Genomic DNA, 27,978 nt, shown 5'->3' with positions numbered 1-27,978 from the left:
AGGTCAAAGAGTGTTGTATGAGATGACAATAATTCATAAAGCAGCTTAAAAATCAACAAGTATAGGAGAGATTAGAAATTTTAAAAACCGTATCCTGCAATTGTTTCGAGCATTGCAAGGAATTTGAGCACTCTCCCAAACTGGATATCCACCCGGTGTGGACTTCAAAGTCGATTTTGTAGCTACTGGAGAATCTCTTCACAGTAACATGATCAAAAACCTTTGGTTCCGGCTGGTCTTCCACATTCCACCAGCGAAGGTATTTGTCTTCCTCTTGAGAAGTAGTGTGTGGTTGTTCAATCCACCCAAGACATTTGCACATCCGGTGTAGTTCGTTCAACAAACACATTTTCTTCAATCACACCGCGAAGAAATGTACACTGCACGTTTAGCTTGCTGATTGTGAACTTCAGATGTGCTTCTAGTGCGTACATTTTATTCGAATCTTTCCTGAGTACCCGATCAAGAACCATAACAACCAAATTTTGGCACGTTCTTCATTTGGTCGAATTTTGAAGCTTCATTTAACCACATTCTTTCATCAGACATTTTTGTCTTCTTTTCCTTTTCCTTCCTCTCCATTAATGACAACATCATTTTCCTAGATATAACAATATTTCGGAGCCTTATGTCGCCAATCTTGTGCATGGACGCTCCACTATCAACAATCCTAAGACTATCAATAGTTCCTCCTGGAACATCCTGCACACTCATTCAGAGATTAGTTGGAGAGGGGGACCCAAGCCTTCACAGACTTGGGTCGTCCGTCATCATCGAGAATTGTAACATCCATTTCCCGATGATTCGGAATTGATGTAGCTCCCCCTGAAACAATTACCGGTTTTGGTATCCAAATTTGTTTCTGTTTTTCATGTTTAACATCTGATTTAACAGATATTGTTTGGATGACCTCCGGTTTTAAAGCCTTTTCAACTTCTTTTCTTTGTTTCTTTTTCTGTTTCTTTTCTCGTTGTTTAACAAGACGAGGGTCCTGTTTTGATGAAACAGATCTTTTATGGTAATTGTTACCATGGGGGGCATCAACTTTTGACTTTCCCTTGGTGAGATATGGACAATTCTTAATGATGTGTCCATACTCACAGCATTCAAAGCATGATCTCCGCTCAACAAACCTCAGAGTATCATAGCTGTAATAGCTAGATGATGAACTTCGTGATCTTGAGGTACTTGGTCCTACATCACAATCGTTTGTGTGTTGTGTATAGTTGTTTTGACTGTTTCTTTTCAAAATTTTACTTTGTTTAACAAAATCCTTATTGGATTTGTTTTTGGAAGTATCAATTTTATCAGTCCCTCTTGATTTCACGAGGTTTATCTTCCGAACCTTTTTCTTGTTTTCGCTCTGTTTGCCTTTTCTATTCTCTTGGGCGGCATGATTTTGTTCACGGGGATCATCAACCTTTGCTTTCAACTTATGAAGATATGGACAATTTCGAATGATATGTCCAATTGTTCCACACTCAAAACAATATCTTCGTTCAACAATCCCCGAAGCATCATGTGATCGTCTTGCCGACGATGATGAACTTTGTGATCCCGAGGTACTAGGTTTTGAACAGTTTGGATCATTTCTTTTCAACACTGTTGCTTGTTTAACAAAATCTAAGTTAGATTTGTTCTCATAAGTCTCGATTTTGTCCTTCCCTTAGATTTCACAAAGTTCACATTCTTGTTTTTCTTTTGGGTCTGTTGCTTCTGACCCTGAGTCGGTGTTTTTCCTTTAGGTTTGGCATGATTTTGCTGTTTTTGTACTGTTGGTAATTTCTTATTCCCAAATTGTTTTCGAATTTCGGCCTTTGGAATAGGAGGACACTGTGTAACTGTAACACGTGGTCCTGTCTTTCCCAAAAACTTACTTGTCGAATCTTCAAAGACTTTACTTATTAAAGATTGATTAACATTTTTAATAGGAAAATCTTTGTCAGAGTAGATTTTATCATCACCAACGAGAGTGTACAGCAAGTTCACACCCTCCGACTCTTTTCCATACGAGGACTCGATTGCAATAGTCTTAGCGGGTTTTGCAGGAGGATCACATAGAATGTAATTCTCGAGAGGTATGTCCCCATCTTTGACCTCCGCATCAGACTTTGCTGGGATGGTATCATCAGATTCATCATCAGAAGAATCAGCATCCTCAATGATGACTGGAGGATCCTGATTCAGTTCAGCAGAAGACACACATGTATCTGCTGAAGTATCTGAATCTGGTGATACATCTTTCTTGTATCCGAGTCCTGCTGCAAACTCCTTTACATCTAGAGGAACAGATGGTTCAAAGAACACTCTATCCTCCTCGTCAGGCATCGCATCATAATTGTGTCTCACTGGCGGTGGACATTTCTTGTAGCCTATGCATGTGACATCCCGTTTTTCTTTCTGAACTTCAATGATGTGATCCAACACATAGCTAGAGCTCAAATAACTGTCTAGCTTAAGTTGGATCGCATCACTTTCGGTTTTCACACAAGCCATTTCCTTTTGCATTATCTCAAGGCGAGATATATATAAGTTAATATCAGTTTGTTTTCTGGAAACCATTTTTGTTAATTCGGTTTTATCTTTCTTCAGGTTCTCAATTACCGATATAAACTCTTTTTCATGGTTCTCATAAAACTTGTTGGCTTCAGTGCACTTAGAAAGATCCACGGTCAATTTCTGGTTGTGGATGAATGTCACATCATATTTCTCTTGCAAAGCTTCGTGTTTGCTTTGCAATTCACACCACTTGTCATTCAAAGAAACATGTTTGTCTTGCAAGTCAAACAAACTAGCTTGTACAGCATCATGTTTGCCTTGCAACTCAGACATGTTTGCTTCTAAATCAGCACACTTAACCCTTAATCTAGCACAATTATCACAATCTACAGCAGTGGGTTTATCAACACATACCTGACTGGAATCACTCTCAGGTGTTGGCCTTTCAGCATCAGAATCAATAGCCTTCCTTGATGATTCACATACAGATCCATTCTCGCTTGAACTTGAAGTTGTGTCACCCTCAACTGAAGTTGAAGCATCTTCATCTGAACTTCTATCATGTTCAGAACTGTCATCATTCCCCGAGGATCCACCATTGCTGACATCTTTGACAATTTCAGCATACAACGCCGTTTTTGTCTGACTACTGTTCTTGGGATCAAGAGATGACGGTTCTACAGTAGAATAATGGTGTTGTAAAGCAACTGGGGGTAACGGATTTCCATACATGTCTGTGGTGGGAGGCGGCTTAACAGGAACTAGCACTGGATTGCCATACATATCCGTGCTTGTGACGTACGCCGTTTGCAATGGAGCATGTGGAACGGGTCTTGCAGACGAAGTACTGAAGGTTCCATAATACATATCAGAATTGCATGGCACACTGGATCTTGCAGAAGACGTACTGCTCTCTGCAGTTGACGGATTACCCCATGCTGGATTCATTTTTATCAGAAAAATGAATTCTATATGAATATCTTCGAAAGATGATTGACAAAGGATTAAATTATCGAAGGATCAACCGAAAGATCACACGAAAGACAAACACCAAACCGGTCTCGAAAGATGATCTATCGAAAATTTTGTTTGATGACCCTTCGAAGATTTACTTGATCTTTCGAATAGATTCCTTTATCCAAAGATATGTTTCAGACTTCGAAGGATGGGTCGAAGGATGATAATCTTTCGAGCCTTCCTTGATCGAAGGATGGTCTTTCGATGTCGAAAGATATCTTTCGAGAGGTTCTGACACACTGACGCTGATGTGACAGGTTGGTGAAAAGGTGATGGGTAGGTAAGTCAACTTTCGGCAGAAAGGGATGTGCAGGCTGTACCTTCTTACCAACTTCGAAAAATTTGCCAAGAATGAACCACCTTATCCTAAAACCAGTCACCGGAATACTTACCGGAGAAATGGCCGGAAGTTACCAAGTCACTTAAAAACAAGTTTTTAAGTTACCCAACCCAAACTAGAACACTCCCGGTAGGTTTAAAACACGTTTTCCAGTTTAAAAGTGTAGAAAAACCAACAAAAACGGGTGTTAAACCAAGTGTTCAAACACACCAAGAACTTGAACAAACCCGGTTTTAAACAAGGTAAAGAGCCAGGCTCTGATACCACTTGTAGGTCCCTCTCGGAGGATCGAGAATAAACCTAAACCTTGTTATACTAACCCACTAGCGAGTGCGGAATCCAAGCTAGCATGCAAACCGAGATGAAGCAAGTATCAACACAAACACACACGGGTTCACCGATTAACACAACTTGTATTAATGCAAATGAAGGTTTCGGTTACAAGCACAATGTTTACAAATCTAACTTGCAAACTCTCAAAGTGTGTGTGTGTGTTTTCTGGACAGAATGCTCTCAAGCTCTCTCAAAAGTCTCTGTGTAAATCTGTCTAAGTATCTGTCTAACACATACACTGCATGGGTATTTATACCCAGCCCATGATGTCCAGTCCGAAGGATCCGATAGATGGTCCGAAGGATCATCTATCGATGACAAGTCACTCGAAGGATCAGCATGGACCTCTAAAGATCACTTTTCGAGGTCTAATCATTCGAAGCATATCTTTCGATGAGATCGAAGGATCCACATCATCCTTCGATCTCTTATCCTTCGAGACAGAACATCTTTCAACATTTACCAACTGTTGTCCAAGTCAAACCGGAGGATGGTTGACTTGGTCAACTTACAACACAAATCAGGACATCGTTTACATCGTGACCGAATACAGACAAAGTACAGACACAAGTGCACCAACATTGATATGTGCTGGAAGAAGTTATCTTTATTCATCACAATACAAAGCTTAAACAGGTAAGATAATGACAACGGAAAGCAACAATTTGAAAACAGAAATGTAACAAACTGCATTTATTTCAGAAACTACAAGAGTGGCTACTTATAGCTTGAATAGTTCTTTAACATCGTCACTTCTGAAAACATGTACATCCTTCCAACATCTTTTAGTGGCTAAACATCGCCACTTCTGTTTAAAGTAACAGGAAGTTAAAGGCCTAAGCCAAGACTCCATACACATGTGGCAATAGTCGAGGTGCGACAAGTAGCTCAAGTGGAGTAGCTTTTTGACTAGTTAGTCCTGGACTTTCTGTCATGTCAATCTGCTCATTTGATGGATTTTGGAACTCAAATCCATGAATTAGGCTGGCCAGTATCAACTGCATAGCTTCAAAAGCAAAGGAGATCCCCGGGCATATTCTTCTACCACTTCCAAATGGAATCAACTCGAAATGCTGTCCCTTCACATTGATTTCTTTTTTGGTTGTCAAGAACCTCTCAGGTCGGAACTCAAATGGATCAGTCCAAATTTGTGGATCGTGATGAATCTTCCAAATATTTACAAAAAGGCGAGTGCCTTTAGGGACAGTGTGACCGCCTACAATGCAGTCTTCTGTAGATTCATGAGGAACCGAAAGGGCCGCAGCTGGATAAAGACGCATCGTCTCTTTGATAATGGCTTGAAGATAGACCAAATTGTTCATGTCTGACTCTTCAACTTTTCTATCTCTTCCAACATAGTTTTCAAGCTCTTGTTGGGCTTTTTTTAACACCAGCGGGTTGTTGACTAGTAAAGCTAAAGCCCATGTTAGAGTCACTGTTGTCGTGTCAGTAGCTGCTACAAATATCGCCTATGAGGAAAAGAGAAAGAAACAAAGAAAATATAAAATTTAATTACAGTCAAATTATTTTGGTGCGACTGAAGGAACATTTAAAAGAAAAGAGTTTTTGCCCATCTAGAGTCATTCTTGTCCTCTCAATTCTATTAAAAAAAATCATATTTATTATTATGTTTGAATTGTTTTTTATTTCATTTCTGTATTTAGCTTGTTTTTGTTTAGCGGATTATTTCTTTTTCAAGTTACATATTCTTTAATTAGAGCTAGAATTGTTTTTAAGAAAAGTCGTATTTCTAACCCGAGCCAAATCTTGCCCATTCAAATTTGACTCAATCCAGATTTCTCCCATATCATTAATTTTTCATCCGCCACTAACGGTCATAGATAGAGATCATACCAAGTATGTTTCTTTCACAATCTATTCAGTGCTGAAGCCATACACTTCCTCCTTTACTTCTTCCTTAACATGGGATAACAATGCAGCCAGGAAGACTGCTTGGTGTCTGCTCTCTTCTTCCTGCATTGTAGAAGTAGAACTCATCTTCTTTTTATGGTCTTCTAGCCATCCATTAACTACAATATCTATCTCTAGCGCCGTCTCATACCCTCCTAAATCTAACCACCTCAACCATGGAATGGCATCTGATGGAACAAACGCTCCAAGAGGTCCACAAACCACCTAATGGCCTTTAGAAACTCGTCTCTATTTTGTTGACCAGATGAAAAATGATCGCCAAACAACATCCTTACAACCATGTTCACAATCAAGTTTCCAAACCGTTCTTTCATGTCAACTATTACGGTTTCAGAAAACTCTTTATTTCGAACCCAACTTCTGTAGATGTCTATTATGGATGACTTCACTTCAAGACGCGAATATGTGCAAGCATTTGAAGGCGATGTTGAGACACCAGTTCATGCACAATTATCTTTCGAATATGACTCCAGTATGGTCCATATTGTGCAAAGCCGAAATTAGCATAGTTGTAGCCCATCAGCTCGCTTGCCAAGGCTTTTGGCCGGCTAGCAAAGACTCTATCATTGGTAGTTAAACACTCTTTAGCCATCTCAGAATTGCTAACAACTAGAACTCGATGGACACCAAGTTTAACAGTGAAAACTGGTCCAAACTTGTCCGCCATAGAAACAGTTTGTGAGTAACTTTGGAACCAGCTAAAAGATGCAAGTGGCCAATTATGGGCCATGATCCAGCAGCTTCTGGTGTTCTCGATCCCAACCCGTTGTTGATCCTACTACTAAAGATAAAAAAACATAAAATACTGGCAACAAAGATTACTAGTGGTAAAAGTAAATCCATTGCAACCTATTGGAACAACGTAAGATGTACAGAAATTGGAGATGATCAAAGACTATATGTAGTGTGTAGAAGGGGCAACAAAGTCAGTGCATATTCTGTTGATACATATTATGTGGTCGCGACTAGGTTCGGTTCAACTCGGTTCGGTTCAACCCGGTTAGGTTCGGCTCAAGCCCGAAGTCACGACATTCCTCCGTCGTGCGCCCCAGAGTTCGACACGCGAAGCACGAAGCGCCGCGAGCCAATTCCCGCTGCCACATCATCATGACATCATCATCATGACATCATCATGATGATGTCATGATGATGTCATTTGTTGACTAATATCTAAAATCTGCATAGTTGAACATAATGAACGTGCATGGGAAATGAACTTGGGCCAATCAACTTAACTTTGGGCTGATACATCACACATGGGCCGAACCCCATATTAATCCATATGTGAAGAAAATATAGGAGAGAAAATCAAGTGATTTCGGTAGACACAACACACACACACACACACTGAAGAGAGTAGGAGGGCAGAAAGCAAGAACATCCAACCGAGTGAACTAATGAGAGTTTGCAAAGATTAATTTGTAAACATTGATTTGTAACCGTTTCAAGTATTAATGCATTTGTGTTAATCGTTGAGTCTCGGTCTCCTTCTCGTGTTCTTGTCGTGTTCTAACTCGGTTTGCATCTCCGGTTGGATTCCGCACAACCGGGTGTGTTCGTACACAAGGATTAGGCGACTAGATCCTCCCCTAGCCGGACCTACAAGTGGTATCAGAGTCTTGGCTCTTCTCCTTGTTAAAACCGAGTAGTTTTCGGGTGTGTTTCAGATTTTTGAAGTTCATATTTTTCTGAAAATTAGTCTTAAACCTCAAAAATTCTGGTAGTTTGCTGAAAGTTCTTATAAAAACCATTTCATTCTTCATTTTCACATGTTAAAAGTTGGTTTTTAGTGAAGTTTCTTGCAAAAATTTGTGTTCGGAAATTTGTCTGTTCACCGGAAAACTCATAATTTTGCCGGAGAATTCAAATTTTCTGGGTTGTTCTTCATGTATTCATCTCATCTTCATATTTGTTTGTTAACATTATCCTTGTTTTGATCTGATTTGGGTTTGAATTATTGTAGTTATTAAATATAATATTAAGGTTGGAAGTTGTGTACAAGGCATCATGATGTTTACTTGGAAACAGTGAAGAGAGCCGAAAGTTGTGTTGTAAAAGTAATCTTACATTGTGTCAGGAGGATAGAAAGTCAATATATTCAGTTGCTTAAAATATTCAATCGCACAACATTAATTTGGTCGCACAAGATATTGGGATCTCACAAGAACTGGGTTCCGATTTGGGGTTCTGATTATATCGGACCTTCAAGTGGGCTTCTGTTGGACTTCTTTTGGGCTCCAGTCGCACAAAGTTATTTATTTGCACAAGATATATAATTGCACAAGTTAGTGGGCTCGCACAAGATATTTTAATCGCACAAGTCTTTGTCTGCTCGCACAAGATATTTTAATCGCACAAGTCTTTGTCTGGTCGCACAAGATATTTTAATCGCACAAGTCTTTGTCTGGTCGCACAAGATATTTTAATCGCACAAGATTTTTTTACGCGCACAAGATCTGATTAGTCGCACAAGAAGTATTGGGCTCGCACAACATAAAATTGGGGTTCTGTTTGGGCTTCTGTTTCATCGACATTCAAGACCTGTTTCGTCGGATCCTTGTTTCGTGGGACTTTGTTTCGTCAAATTTTTTTTTTAAAAAAAAAAATATATATATATATATATAGTTACATAAGTGTTTTAACCGTCTGTTTCAAGTGTGTTGATTAGGTATTCATCATCAAGCATTTAAAATGAATCCAAGTTGGTGGGGAACTCCGTCTCTAGATGAGGGAAAGTACAGGAATACTAGTTCATCTCCCTCGTGGGCAGAATCTCCCGTATCTACTTCTTTGCAAGCAAATGCTATAACTACCGGTCAATGGGCTTTTGTATCAAATCAGACGCTCAGTATTCAAAGCATTTTATTAAGCGAGAGCGAAACCGGAAGCTTGAATCGACCTCCAAAGTTGATGCACCTAAACGAATATCCGGGATGGGTTGATAGGTTCTACACTTACGTGCTAGGGCAAAAGACAGAATTGTGGTTACGTTTCACTACAGATTTCGATCAAACAATAGAGGTTTCCGCTTCATCTGCCGCCACGTTTGCCGATCTTCCTGTAGATCAAAAGAAGACGTATGATCTGGAAAAGAAAGCATATGCCATTCTTACTCAGGTGTTAAGCAAAGATATTTACCATCAGTTTGTTAGTTTCAAGACCACGAAGAAACTGTGGGATGCGTTGAAGACCAGAGGGGTAGGAAACGAAGCAACACGTCAATTGCGTCACGATCTACTCAAGAAAGAATTCGATGGCTTCACGTGTATGGATAAGGAATCGTTGGGAGACATGACAAGTCGGTTTTATCACTTGCTTACAGAATTGGGTAATTTTGGGGTTGTGACGACTCCAGTGGAGGTAGTAAAGAAGTTTGCTGATGCATTGCCACCCCAGTGGAATAGCTTCTTGGAGATTCTGAAATACAACGGGGTTTTGGCTACAACAAACATCAACGACTTCGTGAAGCTTTTAGAGAATAAAGATCAGGAAGAAACTCTAAAGGCAAAGAAAGTTCCAGTGCCACAGAATCCAGAGATGTATTATGGAACCTCAAGCACCTCTTCTGCAAGACCAATCTCTCATGCTCCTCTTCAGACGACATTTGTCACGTGCACAGACTTATATGGCAACCCGATACAGGTTCCTGTCAAGCCAGCTCCAACAACAGATCTGTATGGGAATCCTCTACAGCCAGTTCCTCAACAGCAAGCCTATCGACCATCTACTGTAGCAACTGATCTCTATGGGAATCCACTTCCTGCTCAACAACAAGCGTGTTATGGAAACACTTCATCTGCTGGTCAGCAATCTAAGTCGAATACAGTACGGCTCGACACTTCAAGCTTTACGAAGGTCAGTGTGGAAGTAGCAAAGGAACACATGGAGCTGCTAAACACTTTGGTGAGCGCATACTGTGGGTTAGTGGAAGGTCAGATTGGCAACATTAATCTGACACAAGAAGACTATCAGCAGATTGACAAGGAAGAGATGGATTTGATGGACATCAAGTGGGCCTTTGCAAGTGCTGTAAGGCGGGCAAAGGGTTTCATGGAGAGAACAGGCAGAACCAGCTTGGAAAGCAAGAAAGACACCAAGTATGGGTTTGATAAACAGGCAGTGAAGTGTTTCAACTGTGGTGAACGGGGTCATTTCAAAAGGGAATGCATAAAGCCAGCTCAGCATGGGAACCAGAATCCCTTCAGAAACCAAGGCAACCAGCAGAATCAAAACAGGAACAATGAGCGTACGTTGATACCCAAACAGGACCATCAAATGCAAACCAGGCACTTGTGGTTCAAGTAGATGAAGGTTGTGATTGGTCAATCCAGTTGAGTAGTGATGCTCCGGATGGAACAACCTGTTTTGCTGAGGTTGTTAAGGCTCTAAATCACACCAGTGGTGGAGAATCTTCCGCCAATGGTGGTGAACCATCTGAGGATGAAGACTCTTCTGGTTACAGCAGAAGTTCAGATGAAGAATCCTCGAGTTCAGGCCATGATCAGGTGTATGACACACCAAGTGCGTCAGTTGATGCAGATATTGATGAGCTCTTGGAAGAAGCTGCAGCAGGAACTCAAAGAAGATCTATTTTGGTGGATCAAGCTGCTTATTCTTCGTCTTCTCTCCATTCAGCCTTTATGGCTAATGTCGACAGTTCATCAAGTCAGGTATGTGTCGATGAACCCACTGCTGTTATTTGTGATAATTGTGTTAGGATGAGTGTTAATTGTGCTGATTTAGAGGCAAACATGTCTGAGTTGCAAGGCAAACATGATGCTTTACAAGCTAGTTTGTTTGACTTGCAAGACAAACATGTTTTACTGAATGCCAAGTGGTGTGAATTGCAAAGCAGACACGAGGCTTTGCAAGAGAAATATGATGTGACGTTTATCCACAATCAGAAGTTGACCGTGGATCTTTCGAAGTGCACTTAAGCCAACATGTTTTATGAAAACCATGAAAAGGAGTTTAAGTCGATAATTGAAAAATTAAAGAAAGGTAAAACCGAGTTAACAAAAATGGTTTCCAGAAAACAAACTGACATTAATCTGTATATAACTCGCCTTGAGTTTATGCAAAAAGAAATGGCTTGTGTGAAAACTGAAAGTGAGGCGATCCAACTTAAGCTAGACAGTTATTTGAGCTCTAGCTATGTGTTGGATCACATCATTGACGTTCAGAAAGAAAAATGGGATGTCACATGCATAGGTTACAAGAAATGTCCACCCCCTGTGAGACACAATTATGATGCAATGCCTGACGAGGAGGATAGAACTTTCTTTGAACCATCTGTTCCTCTAGACGTTAAGGAATTTGCAACAGGACTAGGATACAAGAAAGAAGTATCATCAGATTCAGACGTGTCAGCAGATACACATTGATCGGTAGACACAACACACTATTTTAGCTGTGGCCTCTGCCCTCCAGCGCGCGGGTTCTAATCCCGCCGTCTGCAACTTCTCTATTTTAGCTTCGTTTTTAGTTTTTTTAACTACATATGACATTTAATGTCTAATTTTGTTAACTACATCTTTTCTTTTAATTAATAAATTACTAACTACACTTAGCTATTTAAATTAGTTTCATATAAATTTTAGTGATTAAATAATTGATAAGTTTATAATAAATGGAAATTTGCGAATACGGTCCAAAATTTTTATCTCGCACACGCACAAGGCCAATATAATTTTTTTTATATTCGGAGACGGCCCTGATGCTAGTAATTGAATACCAATTTTTGTTCGCAACCATACACCACGAACCAGAAGCTTTTCACACAATCTATCAAAACAAATGACAATAGTTGATGAGGTGGACCGAGATTAAAGGAACTTAATCAAGAGAAAAAAATATTTTTGAAGAGAGCACTTTCGTACGGATAACGTAGGAAGAAATTAGAGAGTAACGTAAGAGTAATCTTATTCATTCATATCTCCAAGAGTATGTACAACCATATATATTACATGTATTTAAACATGAAACCCAAACTCTTATACATAAGTGAGTTTAACGATGATTATAATGTCTACACTCGTGATTATTTATAACAGCTCTTATTTTTGTTTTTTAGCACCAAACAAAAGAAAGAGTGCAGTTTTTTTATGTTACTTAGGATAGGATTAAGTGAGATTTCATTTTACAATCCACTTTGTATTTCTCAAGTTTTAACCAAAATATTGGTTACTTTAAAATATTTTAAAGGGGTGGGCTAAATGCTTCTTGTTTTTTTTTTTTTTACTTTTTATATTCTGTTTCTAAAAAAATTTGTTTCAAACTTTTCAAATTACACCTTTTAAAAATCCATTTTTTATAATTGATCCTGAATCAAAAACACAAATTCACTTTCATGTGACCATGATTAATTTGAAGGAATATCAGACCACGCTTGAGATAGGGTTTTGCGGGCACCCTCTCATGACCACTCTTGAGATCGGGTCGGTTCCATTTCTTTGGAACTTGTGGGCCATAACCGGGTTGTTGATGGAGAACATGCATGCAGGGTGTCATGAAGGTTTTTTTGTGTGTCTCAAGCAACATGGTGTGATAAAGTTTCCCCCTAGCCTTTGCAAGTCCTTGAATTTATTTTCATCCCACTCCGTTAGTAAAGAATATAGAATACCTCTTCCATCCATTTTAGTCGTTAAGAGTGAGTTACCTATGATGTTTTGAGTTGTTCCCTCAACCATTCCAGTGCATTTATGGCCAAAGGCGTCTTCCATCCATTTTAGTCGTTAAGAGTGAGTTACCTATGATGTTTTGAGTTGTTCCCTCAACCATTCCAGTGCATTTATGGCCAAAGGCGTCTTCATTTGTATAGCTCTTGTTCACTAATTGGTTTAAATTTGAAGTTTATGGTGGACGCGTACTCGAACATCAACATCCTATTCATACATAGAAAATGCATAACCAAGTAACAAACACATGAACGAAAAACAGAATTCATTCTTTTGGAGGCATTTTAACATAAAATCCTTTTCATCAGCAGAAAGATGGCCTGGTATAGGTGGATGAGCTTTTGTTGAAGCATCCTTAAGGAAACATACATGATTACCGCTAGTGAAAAACGTCACAACTAATCATCCAAGATCCATATAAAAAAAGAATAAACATCCCCTGAGGCCTCAACTTAAACATAAGTAACAAACCACAACAAACATTCTTTAAAAACAAAAATTATGCAATTGGAGAACTCTTGAGCAAAGATGATGGATCCTAAGTTAAAGGCAACGATTAGAACTCATGTTGTGTTTTCTGGTACAATAGCTTTTTCTTCAAAAGGTGTTTTGATTACAACTTCTACGTACGTAATTTAAATGGAATTATGATCATATCTCATAAATGGTTCTGGATTGCATATTTGCATTCCCCTTAATACTTGAGCTTCTTGCAGGCTCAATAATACCTTTGTAATTCTCCACATTCTACACACCAACATCAATTTGGTTTAAGTTTACTTCGTAAGAGAGAGAAAGAGAACTGTTATGCTCGGACAACAATTTTGTTGGAAATCCGAAACATCACCATCAGCATTTGCAGCGGAAGAATGATACAAACTTGCAGACATGATGATGTTTACTAGTGATTCAAGGAAACGAATGCAAAGAAATGTTTGCAGAGAAATCAAAACGAATAATTGGACAAGTTCAGTGAATGAAATTGTCTTGATAACCGGATAATATGATTCCCGGTAATATTTAAACATACATAATGGCGGTTAATTTTGGCGGGTAACTGCCATTGCAGTTTGACTTGAATACTTGACCCGCTTATCATCCTAAAACCGCTTATCATCTAATCTAATAAGTAAACATCCTAATTATATGTTAAACATACATACAGGGGCGGAATTACATGTAGCCCAAGGTGGGCGGGCGCACCCCCGGGAAAAAAAAAGTTTAGTGCTATTTTCCGTTGAAAATCCCGTCTGCACCCATTGGATTTTTTCGTCCGCACCCCTTGAATTTTTTCATCCGCACCCCTTGGAATTTTTCGTCCACACACCTTAGGTAAAAAATGTTTTCGATTTATATTTTAATTTTTTTAGTAAACTCTAATTAAAAAAACTACGTAAATTATATAAACTTATACTACCCAACTTAACCCAAATACCCAATACCTTAACCCACTATTTCATTAAACATAATTAGCCCACTAATTACTAGCCCATTAACCAAACTTAACCTAAGTTCAAACTATAATAATTAAAATAAGCTCAATAGTCCCTTAGAATTCCTCCCGCCCTCCCTCTCTTGGGTCGTCTCCTACCAGCGATCATCGAACACAACAGCAACCACAACAGCACGTCATCAGCAGCTGCGAACCACCGCCGTCCGACACCAAAGGGTAACAAAATTCTTAAATAGGTTTGAAATTTCATGTGTTTTGACGTTGTTTATGGTTGTTTAGATGATTTTTAGGGTGATTATGTTGTTTAGATGATTTTTAGGGTGATTACACACGATTTCTAGGGTTGAAAATTAAAATTGAAAGATTATGTTATGGAGCGATGAACTTATGCATCAATTTGTTTGTGATAGGAACCATGAGTAGGGACGTTATGGCGCAGTTTATTTTGTTTTACATGACCCGACCCGAACCGACCCGATACGAATCGATTTTTTTACTTATATACCTAGGGGCCTAAAATTTTTAAAAATGTTTCGCACCCCATAGAAAAATTCCTGGGTCCGCCACTGCATACATACATGAAGAAATAATAACAATAATAAACATAACTAAAGTTTAATAACTAATGCAGTAATTATAATTCTAACACAACCCCCTTAAACTTTGGTTATGTTATAGCCTTGTTGCATGACACTCCGGTTAGCATCATCTACTGCTTTCTTCATATGATCGAAACTAAACCGCTTCCTCTTCTTGTGTACATTCCAGTCGTCTTCACATCCCTTCCTAGCAAATAGTGCAAATTGCGTTGTGTCACCATTGTCATGATCATTATCTGCTGCAATTTCTGCACGTTTTGTCTTCCTGTGACGGCCTCCCGAGAATTCAGCATCATCATTCACCATCTCCTTCACATGCACATCTTCTTGCACCGATTTGAATTTATAATAATACTCCAGAACATCAAGATACATAGAATATATGATCCTGATGTAATCTCCATCTTGATATTCAAATCCTAAGTCTTTTGCAATAATTGGCCATGTGTTGTTGGTAGTAGTAACGTCTCGGTATCCTCCGTCTCTTATGACCAGAATAAATAAACTTAACAAGTCAATTTTCTTTTGACTCGGTGAATAAGGAGGAATTGGTCTCGATGTTATTCCCATATATACATACATGAACCATCGAACCATTTCTTCAAATTTCTTTTGAAGATCAACCTTATACTTAAAAACATATTCTCTATCATCAAGCATATTTATTAATGCTTTGCAATCTGCAAATTCGTGGAATTCTAACGCTCTTAAAATCAGTAAATTCCAATCACTTTCATTCTCATCATAAACATTTAGAGTTTCAAAATAAGAATTCAGATATTCTTCTTTGAATTGTTCATCAACATTTCCCAGTTCTTGCAGTCTACGCTTCTCATTTGCACCCAACTCTTCCTCCTTCGTCAGACTAGTTTCATCATTTATTGAATTTATTACCGGAGTTGAAAACATGGGATATATTTTACATCTATCACCGGATTTTTTGACCGTAAAGCCTTGTAATGTTAATTGATCAAGGCTTAAAACATTCCGATCAATCTCCGGTGAATAAAAAACACTTTGAATGTTCAGTGTTTCATTCCCTGTTTTCAAATCAACCGATCCTACCCCTCTTATAAACAGAAAATTATTCATACCAGACCTTGTTTCTACACCCATCATATGTTTCACCCTTTTGAAAACATTAATATTGCCTGAAAAATGATGATTGAACGTCGGATTAACATACCATATTCCTGCCCATTGTCCACCATCGGTGCCAGTGACAATCATTTCATCTTTGCAGTGAACATCTTCTTCCTTTCGTCTGATCCCAACGTTGATGGCCTGTTTTAACAGTTGCGTTGCTTCATCATTATCTTTGGCCTTACAGTTGTAGATATGATGACCCGGTAAGTGACAATAGTAACAAAGTCGAATACGAGGGATTCGCTTGTTTCTTTCATTAATTTCGTCGGTACAATGTTGACAAGGAAGAGTGGTAGAAGTTGCTTTGATTTCTCATCGTTTTCCAGAAGTGGCTCTGATACCACTATGTTGGAAATCCGAAACATCACCATCAGCATTTGCAGCGGAAGAATGATACAAACTTGCAGACATGATGATGTTTACTAGTGATTCAAGGAAACGAATGCAAAGAAATGTTTGCAGAGAAATCAAAACGAATAATTGGACAAGTTCAGTGAACGAAATTGTCTTGATAACCGGATAATATGATTCCCGGTAATATTTAAACATACATAATGGCGGTTAATTTTGGCGGGTAACTGCCATTGCAGTTTGACTTGAATACTTGACCCGCTTATCATCCTAAAACCGCTTATCATCTAATCTAATAAGTAAACATCCTAATTATATGTTAAATATACATACATGACGAAATAATAACAATAATAAACATAACTAAAGTTTAATAACTAATGCAGTAATTATAATTCTAACAAATTTTGAGCAGATGGAACTAGTTTAAAACTGCTCGTAACCTCTACTTCTAGAAGCATTTTCTGATTTTGAGTGGTAAGTATTTTATTTCACAATGATCTGAAAGCTGAGATTAATCTAAATCGTAGTTAACTTTAAGGGGAACATAATTATATATAATTTGGCTCTTTTGTTATGATTAATCATCACTAGCCTTTTGCGATTGATCTTCAACAATCAAACAACCCTTTGCTTTAAGATTTCAACGACAATATCTGACAACAAAAATAATTCCAGAATTTTGTTTCTGTTTTCAAGAACAAACTCCTTTCGTTGTTAGAATAATCGAAACCAGCTGAGGATTACAAATTGGTCAAATCTTTGATCAATTTCTTGATTCAATCGGCTAATAATCACATGATCTCAACGATTTGTTGTTCGATTAATAACCTGCTATGATCGATGTCTTTCAAAATGTTTCCCCTGATCGATTTTTCGTAACCACTCTGAAACCAATGTTGGTAACTCTAACTCGTAGATCAAAATCAAATAAACAAGATGATGATTTATCGCAAATTAAAATCTTTATTACGTACATAATGAATTGTTGATTGTATCGACTTGTTTGACATTGTACCCTATATATTTAAATTCTAAACCGGTGTGTGGGAAACGTCGCGACACTTCATATGATAGCTAGTGCCTTTGCATCTTTCTTCCTATTTTCCTTTAGCCGTCCTTTATTTTTATCCTCAACAAGAAAGTCAGTTTCAAGAAATTCTTAGATGTCATGAGAACGGAGTAATGTCTTCAACCTTACCGAATTCGATTTAGAGGATGAAGGATGCCTCACAGAGGCTCTTGAAACCATAAGCTCTGATAGCATAACGTTGAAATATCAAAATATACACACTTGATATATGCTGGAAGAAGCTATCTTTATTCATCACCATACAAAGCTTAAATAGGTAAGATAATTGTTGGCAGCGGAAGTTTGTCATGAACATCATGTTCATAACCAGAACTTGATTCATCACAACCATAACCGGATTTCATGTTGAATCAGTTTGTCAACAAGGACCACACACACTTCGATTGAAATTAATAATAGAAAGAATTTGGAATAAGGATATTAAGGATTAATATCTTGGTACCGAACAAAACTGTCGGTAAATGTATATATACAGTCATGAAGGCGGCGGTTGACGGTTGTTAATGGCAGTTAGTATTGGCGCCAATAACTGCCATTCGAACCGGTGTCATATATGACACATACCCCTTCGCTTATTTACTTAATACACCCACATAATAGTAATAATGTACATATACGTATCATAATAATTAACTAAGATATAATCGAGTTTATTGTTTCTAATACTCCCCCTTAAACTGGATTATATCCACGGGAATTCATTGACACACTTCGGTTGGCTTCGTTCACAGCCTTTTCTGCTTGCCTGAAATCGAATCTTCGCCGCTTCTGCGTTTTGTTCATTCCTTTCCAATCATTTCCTGCGAAGAGAGCATAGTGTTCCCTTTCATCTTCCGGCATGCATCCTTCGCTAATGGCTCTCCTTCCTCCTTCAGCAGCTACATCCTCACTCCTTGCCGCTCCATGTAAACTATCACCTCTGACATTTTCTTGAATAGATTTGAACTTATAATAGTATATAAGAACATCTAAATACATGGCATATGCTATCCTCATGTATTCTCCATTTTCATACTCATGCCCCATGTCTTTAGAAATCATTGCCCATAGATTGTTGAACGTCACAGTACGGTGACCTCCTTCCCTTTTGACTACCATGTAAAGATCTAACAGATTTACCCTCTTATTATTTCCTATGAACACCGGTATTGGTCTTGAACGTATCCCCATTTGCATGTGCAGGAACCAGTCAATCATGTCTTCAAATTTTCCTTCTATGTAATACTTGTATTTCGCTACATATTCACCATCTTCTAACATGTCTAACAGGGCTTTACAATCTTGAAATTCGTTGATCTTCATGGATTGCAGGATCATAATGTTCCAATCGGGTTCATTGGAAGACAAGTTTAACCTTTCGAAATACTCATTCAAATAATCGGATTTGAATGTTTCATGTTCCAATTGTTTCTCTATTATGCACAGTTTTTCTTTTTCACCCATTTCATCCTCTCTTGTTGTTCCATTAAAATAGTTTTTCTTATTCTGAAGTGGTGTGCAAAACATAGGAAACAATTTACATCTCTCACCGTTAAACTTCACTGTAATGCCTTGTATGATCAGTTGATCAAGGCTGAGGACATTTCTATCCAAGTCTGGTGTATAATACACACTTTGAATTCGAAAATTTTCACTTCCGGATATAACATCCACAACCCCTATGCCCCGTATAAAGAAAAATTGATTTTCTCCGGTGTTTGTTTCGACACCATATATGTTTTTGATTCTTTTGAAAGACTCTAAATTTCCTGAAAAGTGACGCTTGAGTTTTGTACTGACATACCATATTTCTAACCAACGTCCACGGTCTGTTCCACTGATGACGAATTCTGAGTCTCTTATGTTGTCTGCATCTTGAATTTGTGTACCGACGTCCATAACTTGCCTGATCAACAACGCCGCTTCATCGTTTTCTTTTTCTTTGCAGAATGCTATTTGATGTCCTGTCAGTTTGCAATAATAGCACCGTTTCTGCATCACTTTGCCCTTTGATCTTTCACGTTGTTCATCGGAACAGTGCTTACATGGAAGCACCGATGCAGACACATGAGTCACGTCTTCTGTAAGATCTGGTGTGGCTCTGATACCACTTGTTGGCAGCGGAAGTTTGTCATGAACATCATGTTCATAACCAGAACTTGATTCATCACAACCATAACCGGATTTCATGTTGAATCAGTTTGTCAACAAGGACCACACACACTTCGATTGAAATTAATAATAGAAAGAATTTGGAATAAGGATATTAAGGATTAATATCTTGGTACCGAACAAAACTGTCGGTAAATGTATATATACAGTCATGAAGGCGGCGGTTGACGGTTGTTAATGGCAGTTAGTATTGGCGCCAATAACTGCCATTCGAACCGGTGTCATATACGACACATACCCCTTCGCTTATTTACTTAATACACCCACATAATAGTAATAATGTACATATACGTATCATAATAATTAACTAAGATATAATCGAGTTTATTGTTTCTAATAATAATGACAACGGAAAGCAACAATTTGAAAACAGAATTTCAGAAAAGAGTGGCTACTTATGGCTTGAATAGTTCTTTAACATCGGCACTTCTGAAAACATGTACATCCTTCCAGCATCTTTTAGTGGCTACTTATGGCTTGAATAGTTCTTTAACATTAGCACTTCTGTTTAAAGCAACAGGAAGATAGAGACCTAAGCCAAGACTCCATACACATGTGGCAATAGTCGAGGTGCGACAAGTAGCTCAATTGGAGTAGCTTTTTGACTAGTTAGTCCTGGACTTTCTGTCATGTCAATCTGCTCATTTGTTGGTTTTGGAACTCAAATCCATGAATTATGCTAGCCAGTATCAACTGCATAGCTTCAAAAGCAAAGGAGATCCCCGGGCATATTCTTCTACCACTTCCAAATGGGATCAACTCGAAATGCTGTCCCTTCACATTGATTTCTTTTTTGGTTGTCAAAAACCTCTCAGGTCGGAATTCAAATGGATCAGTCCAAATTTGTGGATCGTGATGAATCTTCCAAATATTTACAAAAAGGCGAGTGCGTTTAGGGATAGTGTAACCGCCTACAATGCAGTCTTCTGTAGAGTCATGAGGAACCGAAAGGGCCGCAGGTGGATAAAGACGCATCGTCTCTTTGATAATGGCTTGAAGATAGACCAAATTGTTCATGTCTGACTCTTCAACTTTTCTATCTCTTCCAACATAGTTTTCAAGCTCTTGTTGGGTTTTTTTTAACACCAGTAGGTCGTTGACTAGTAAAGCTAAAGCCCATGTTAGAGTCACTGTTGTCGTGTCAGTAGCTGCTACAAATATCGCCTATGAGGAAAAGAGAAAGAAACAAAGAAAATGTAAAATTTGATTACAGTCAAATTATTTTGGTGCGACTGAAGGAACATTTAAAAGAAAAGAGTTTTTGCCCATCTAGAGTCACTCTTGTCCTTGTTAGAAAGATAAAATAAAAAGGATCAGAATCAAGTTCATCATTTCCTTTTTTGGTGGATATCTTTGACAGCTAGATCTTTCAAGGATAGGAGCCGTTGCTCAATCCTTTCCATTCTATGATTTATTTTCCTTTTTACTGTTAGCATGTATCCCTATTTATTGGGCCTGTTCTTTATCAATTTATATATAAAAAAACACAGTATCAACAAAGTCTCAATACAATTCCCAACTCTTATCAACAATATGGTATCAGAGCAGTGAATGGTTCTCGGACCGATTCACGTATTGCTCATCATCTACCTCTTTACATCATAAAACCCTTCTAAACCCCATGGCTGGTGACAACGATACCAGCAATCAAACCAACAACGACCTTTCTATCCAATTAGCCAATCTCCTCAATGGAATTCAGTCCCAAAATCAGAATTCCAAACATAACCTTTCAGACAGTTTGAAGATCAGTCTCAAGCTTAACAATCAGAATTATGCGCTATGGGCTCGGATGATCCGAGTGGCTATTGGTGGAAAATCGAAACCACTACTTGGCTATTTGTCAGGAAATCCATCACCACCCAAACCGACTGATGTTGGGTACGAGCAATGGGAACAAGACGACCTTGTAGTGTTTTCGTGGTTAATACAAAACATCGAGCCCAATATTGCAAGTAATTTGACCGAGTTTCCCACGGCTAAATCTCTGTGGGATGCACTCGTAACCACATACAGTAGTGGAAAAGATAAACTCCAAACATTCGACTTACATGTTAAGGCGAATGGAATTAAACAGAATGGGATTCCTCTCGAGGAATTCTGGATTATAATGCAAGGAATATGGGGAGAGATAGATCGAAGAGATCCGAACCCCATGACCTCACCGGTTGACATTGCTACATACAACAAAATTCGATCCGAACAGAAGTTATTTCAGTTCCTAAACTCGATTGACCGACACTATGATACTACCAAAAGAGAGATCCTTCGAATGGAACCCCTACCATTAGCCGAAGAAGCTTATGCGGTTGTCCGAAAAGAGACTCCACATCGGAATATTCTTGGTGCAATCACCGAAACACAGCCAGGGATGGCAGCTGGGTTAGCCGCCACTCGAACCGAAAATGATGATGGAGGTCTAGGGCTTGCATCTAGAGGACAAACGCGTCGATCCGACTCCTTTTTTAAAACCAAAATCGACAAGTCAAAACGGAAATGTAATCATTATGGTATGATGAAACACACCAAAGAACAATGTTTCAAACTTGTCCGTTACCCCCCCCCCCGAATGGTGGAACGATGGTCACAAAAAAGGGAGTAGGGAAGGGGGAAAGGCAGCAGTCGCCACCAGCAATACCGGAGACACCGGAAGCGGCGGCGAACAGCAGATGGACGGAGGTTTTGGTGGGATCGCATTTGCTGGAAGTAGCGGCGCAATGGATGGAGGTAACGGGTCTGAGGGAATAACCACAGACCGCTCTTTTAACCTTAATTCTTTTTTGGAGAAGATGGCAAAAGACCCTGTTTTTAAAAATGAGAATTACGATACTAAGTCATGTGTTGAAAACAATATTTTTAATAAAAATAATGAAAACAAAAGGTATACAACCGATTTACCTTGATGTGTTAAAAATGAATTTTTTGATAAAAATAATAAAAGTAGAAGTTATAAAACCAACGCACCTGTTGAAAATAAAATGGTAACTTTCAAAACCTTTTTTGGACACATGATTATCAAAATGAAAAAGTTTTTAATAATAACAAAAAGGATGTTTTTAAAGGACCTCAAGTTAATATTGCTCAAAATTGCGAAAACCTAGATGAATCTTGGATCTTTGATTGTGGTGCGACTGACACCATGACATTTGATCTAGCCGACATTATCGTAAAAAATAAACCAAGAATCAACCATATTAAAACCGCTAACAGGGGATCGTTCCTGTTAAAGGCGGAGGAACTATTGAAATATCTCCAACGATAAAACTTTCAAATTGTCTCTACGTACCGTCCTTGTCACATAAACTTTTGTCCATTAGTTATGTGACAAAAGAATTAAATTGCATCGTCTTGATGCATCCCACTTTTTGTATCCTTCAGGATATCAGGACGGGGATGATCATTGGGCGTGGCACTGAACGCCAAGGATTATATTATGTGGAAGAAGTGACTCAACAGGGTAATGTGATGCTTGCTCATGGGACTACAGATAGGGAAGCCTGGCTTTGGCATAGAAGACTAGGACATCCATCTATTAGTTATTTACATATTTTACTTCCAAAACTCTTTCCTTCAAATAAAACTTTGAATTGTGAAACTTGTGCTTTAGCTAAAATTCACAGACACACTTATGAATTAAATAATACGAAAGTTGGTTCACCTTTCTCTCTCATTCATTCTGACGTTTGGGGACCCGCTGAAATTGTTGGGGGACAAAACTTTTGGTTTTTTGTACTTTTTATTAACGATTGTACTCGTATGACGTGGGTTTATTTTTTGAAACACAAATATGAGGTTTTTACTAAATTTACTATGTTTTACAATATGATACAAACACAATTTAAAACCAACATTCAAACTCTTCGTTTTGACAATGGAGGAGAGTTTATTAATGAACACATGAAACAATTTTGTCAAAACAAAGGGATCATTCACCAAAACACTCCAGAACAAAATGGCACCGTCGAACAGAGGAATCGCATTCTCTTAGAAATAACTCGAGCTTTTTAATTGAATCTCATGTCCCTGCTTCCTTTTGGCCTGAGGCGGTTGCTACCGCCACTTATCTTATCAATCGGTTGCCCACCAGAGCCCTCGATCTTAAAACTTCCATCCAAACCCTATCCAATTTTACTAAAATTCCTCCACCCCTTACATTAAAACCACGGGTCTTCAGATGCACGGTCTACGCTCAAATTCCAAACAAGATCCGCGTAAACTTGGTCCATGTGCCGAGAAGTGTGTTTTCGTAGGCTATGGTATCGACCAAAAGGGGTATAGGTGCTATAGCCCAAAACGTCGGCACATGTATACTACCCTAAACTGTGACTTCCTTGAAACTGAATTCTTTTATACTTCCCAACACAGTGGTCGGGGGGAGAAGGAATACCTTGACACACTGAGTTGGCTAAAGTGGGTTCCATCGTCAGAAGAAACTAACCACAATCCAACCCAAGAAGCTAATCACAGTACCCAAGATGAGTCAGCTACTTCCTATCAATCTGACAGTGCCACTAACCAAGATCCTTCTAGTCCAGCTAATGAGGTAAATCACTCACACACACAAGAGGATACTCAAAATATTAGGCCTCATACTGATATGTCTGACAACAACGAAATAGAAATAGAACAAACTGTGCAGGAGGAACAAAGGGAACCAACACAAGAAGAACATGTAGGTCTGGCTAGGAGGATCTAGTCGCCTAATCCTTGTATACTAACCAACCCGGTTGTGCGGAATCCAACCGGAAAGGCAAACCGAGATAGAACACGCAAATACACGACACGCAATATTCACCGATTAACACCACTGTATTAATACGTATGAAAGGTTCGGTTACAAGCTCAATGTTTACAGACGTATTCTATAAACTCTCTCAAACTCTCGTGTGTGTGTGTGTGTTTGCTTTCTGTGTGCTCTCTACAATGTGCTCTCCGTGTTCTCTTACTAGTCACAGTCTATTTATACACACAGACACAACGAAACTGAACTGGCTTGGCGAAACACAGCTTGGCGAATCAGAACCTTGAGGAAACACATTAACAATTGACGAAATTGAATCATGTTTGACGAAACAGACTTGTTTCGCCAAGATCCATCTGTTTTGCCAAACTTGGGCTTGGGCCCAAGAGATGTTTCGCCAAAGATGAAGCCCATGACTTGTTTCTGTTGATCCGCTAACTGTTTAAGCCCAAAGCACTTGATTGTTGTTCTTTATTCAGCCCAAGGACTAATTCAAGTCCTTTTAAGCATCTTGGCCCGCTTGTAGTCTTCAAACACACGACGGAGGAATGTCGTGATTCAAGCCGAGTCGCGTCGAGTCGAGTCGCGTCCACATCATGTATCAACAAACTCCCCATTGGACGCTACTCGCGAGATTCATCTTTCATGTCTTCAATGTCAGAGGATCTTGAAAGTCTTCACGTCTTGAAAGCAGAAAGTGTATCAACAAACTCCTCGTATCATGTAAGAAGTGTGTTGACAAACTCCCCCTTAACATAAGCTCCCCCTTGAGTTATGCTCGTGAATGACTTGATCATTAATGCTTGAGATCCTTGTGGTGTTGATGATGGTCAGCGGCAACTCGATCATCTTCATCTTTTGAGTGCCTTCACGTCGTGTCTTCATTCCGAAGCTTGTCATCGACTATGTTCTCCTTGCCTTTAGAATCTGCACATGCAAGAAATCTAAACGCGTAATGAGAACAACTGCTGGGAATATAGTTAATATAAACAAATGACACACGAATGACCATGTCACAATCAAACACCGTCCGACAGTTTGAAAGTTTAACAAATTTATCAATTTTAGTTTCTAACTTTCAAAACTTGCAAATTTCGACCGTTTACGAAGATTTAGTCAATTCGGTTTTCGTTCAGGTTTCAGGCAACTAAGACTCGAGCTCCAACATCGTACGATCGAAAATAAAATAGAAATAAAATCTTTTTGGCTTTTATAAAGTTTATATTAAAACACACCTAAAATCTTTTTGGTATTTTTGAATATCTCAAATGTAAAGATTGAAAGCAGTAAATAAATATATACAGACATTCTTTTTGCGAGTTTCGAGGGTAAGAGAATCATATCAGTGTACGGTCACGCCAAAACGCTCTAGTTGTTTAATTAGTTAACATTAAGATAAGCATCCTATAACAATTATCGGTATTGTTGTCCACTTAAGCTCAACTTATCAAATGTAATCATGGCGAGGGGATACGTTAAGGTATGATTTATACTTACCGACCGGTGTTCATCCACATCACGACACATTCCCGTATCAAGGTATGCACGAGGGTTCATGTGACAACTCGTACTTTACCGTCTCGTGCATTACGTGTAACCATTGAACTAGTGTGATTACGTGATTATATTGATTGATTGAATGTTACATGTTACGTGATTTATTGTGATTGCATATGTTACTATTTGAGCCGATTAGTAAATCATTACAAAAACAACCCACTCGGTCAACATAGTGGACTCGAGACCCATGTGGGGTTTCGGCCCACACCTACTCTACGTATATATACACATACACATCTTAGGGTTTTAGTTTTTACAATCTTTGCAACCACAAAGCAACACACACACAAGCTCTCTCTCTCTCTCTCTCTCTCTCTCTCTCTCTCTCGGAACCGGAGATCGCACTCATCCTTCCAAGCTCTCGGCTCCACCATTGTTACATATCGGTTAGTGTGTTTAGCATTGTTTTCTTTGACTATTTGATGTTATGATGCATATATGTGATTCTTATGTGCATGTAAATCGGATTTGTTTCTGGATTGATGTTAACCGAATGCTTGTTAACCGGTTATAGTTTCATAGGTATCGAATGGTATGGTAAATGTGAAACCGAATAGATGCTAACCCGGATATCATGTTCTGTTAGTTTAATTGTTATGAGATAGTTGATTATTAGATGCTTATGTCCAGAATATTGGATTGTTCATATGATTGATTGATGTTTATAAAACGGTTTCATGATTGTTAAATTGTTCATATATTTGGGTTAGGGTTCATAAGGATTAGTCTTGATTTTCCCTGTTTGATCTATAAAGTTTCCGGATAGAAACTGTTAGTGATTTGAATTTTGGAAACTGATAATTGATGGCATAAATGTGTATAACTGAATTGCATGAAATCATGGAAAACTGTTACCAATTGCTTGTCACGACGGGGATTGCGACTCGAAAACCATAGTCTCGACTCGAGACCACAAACAGCATTAGTCGAAACCGAGGTTGCGAGTCCCGTTGCGACTCGTAACCAGCACATGACAAGTCGAGACCAAAGGTTGCGAGTCCCGTTACGACTCGTAACCGGACCTTAACAACTCGAGACCAGCTCCGATTGCGACTCGAGAACATCACCGTTACGAGTCCCGTTGCGACTCGGGATCTCCTCGTTGCGACTCGAGACGGACCATACTGTTGTTGGACTTTTACTATTTCAGGCCCAACTGATTTGGGCCGGGCACTTGGATATTTATTTACTGTTCGTTTTGGGCTGCTATTGGAATACGTGTACATTGCCATGATCAATACGTGTTAGTAACCTACGTGCTTTATACGAACCTGACTTGTATAATAACCATGATAGGGCGTGGTTGACCAATTACTAGCTTAACTATATTCTTTGTGTATCTGCCGAGCAAACCAAGGTGAGTTCACACAGCCAAGGCATGGGATTCCCGGGTTGGGAATTGGGTTGGATATGTTGATATTGAAAGAGTTACTCGTACTTACGCATTCACTAGACTATAGACCATCGTCCTCAGGATAGTCAGGACACGTTACGTAAAGCCTACGTAACCCAGTATTTGCCATTTATCTCCCGGGTCGGGAGGACACGTTACGTAAAGCCTACCTAACCCAATACCTTATACTGTCTTCCGGGTCGGAAGGACACGCTGCGTAAAGCCTACGTAGCCCCCACGCGTACCACTGTCCTCGGGGAAGGGCACGTCACGTAAAGCCTACGTGACCCAGTACGTATTCCTGTTCTCGGTAAAGAAGAACACATGGTTGGAAGTTAGTCTAGTAAGTACCGCTAATGAGAAGCCCTCATTAGTAAGGATAAACGTGGGAAGCCCCCACCGGTAATATAAACACAAGGTTTGGGAAGCCCCCACCTTTGGTACACACTAGTATGGGAAGCCCCCACTAGTATACTTATGCACTATGTTATGAACTTACTTTCTGTGAACTCGCTCAACTAGTTTGTTGATTATTTGCTGCATGCCTTGCAGGACCTTAGGTACATTATGGATCTTGCACAGGGAGGAGCAGGTCGTTGTGGGATTTGGATCATGAACGATGTTTGAACTTATAACTATTTCGAGATTACATTACTATGCTTCCGCTACTTAAACAATGTTTGGTTTTGAAAC

At 39.0% G+C, this 27,978-nt stretch overlaps 1 protein-coding gene and 1 pseudogene across 1 annotated transcript; both read right to left on the bottom strand.

Moving 5' to 3' along the window:
- LOC110901868 overlaps positions 1-6,964 on the bottom strand; it is a 63,380-nt pseudogene extending 56,416 nt beyond the window's left edge.
- Positions 6,965-19,945: 12,981 nt separating this feature from the next.
- LOC110901869 (cytochrome P450 82A3) lies at positions 19,946-21,214 on the bottom strand. Its single transcript, XM_022148634.2, is given in 3 exon segments — positions 19,946-20,248; positions 20,251-20,755; positions 21,200-21,214. Coding segments are annotated over 3 exon segments (645 nt in total). The 3' UTR covers positions 19,946-20,123.
- Between the last annotated feature and the right edge of the window lie 6,764 nt (positions 21,215-27,978).

This window comes from Helianthus annuus, chromosome 12 (assembly GCF_002127325.2).
Source record: "Helianthus annuus cultivar XRQ/B chromosome 12, HanXRQr2.0-SUNRISE, whole genome shotgun sequence".
In the NCBI taxonomy this organism is placed as follows: Eukaryota; Viridiplantae; Streptophyta; class Magnoliopsida; order Asterales; family Asteraceae; genus Helianthus; species Helianthus annuus.
This window is presented reverse-complemented; position numbering and strand designations above follow the sequence as displayed.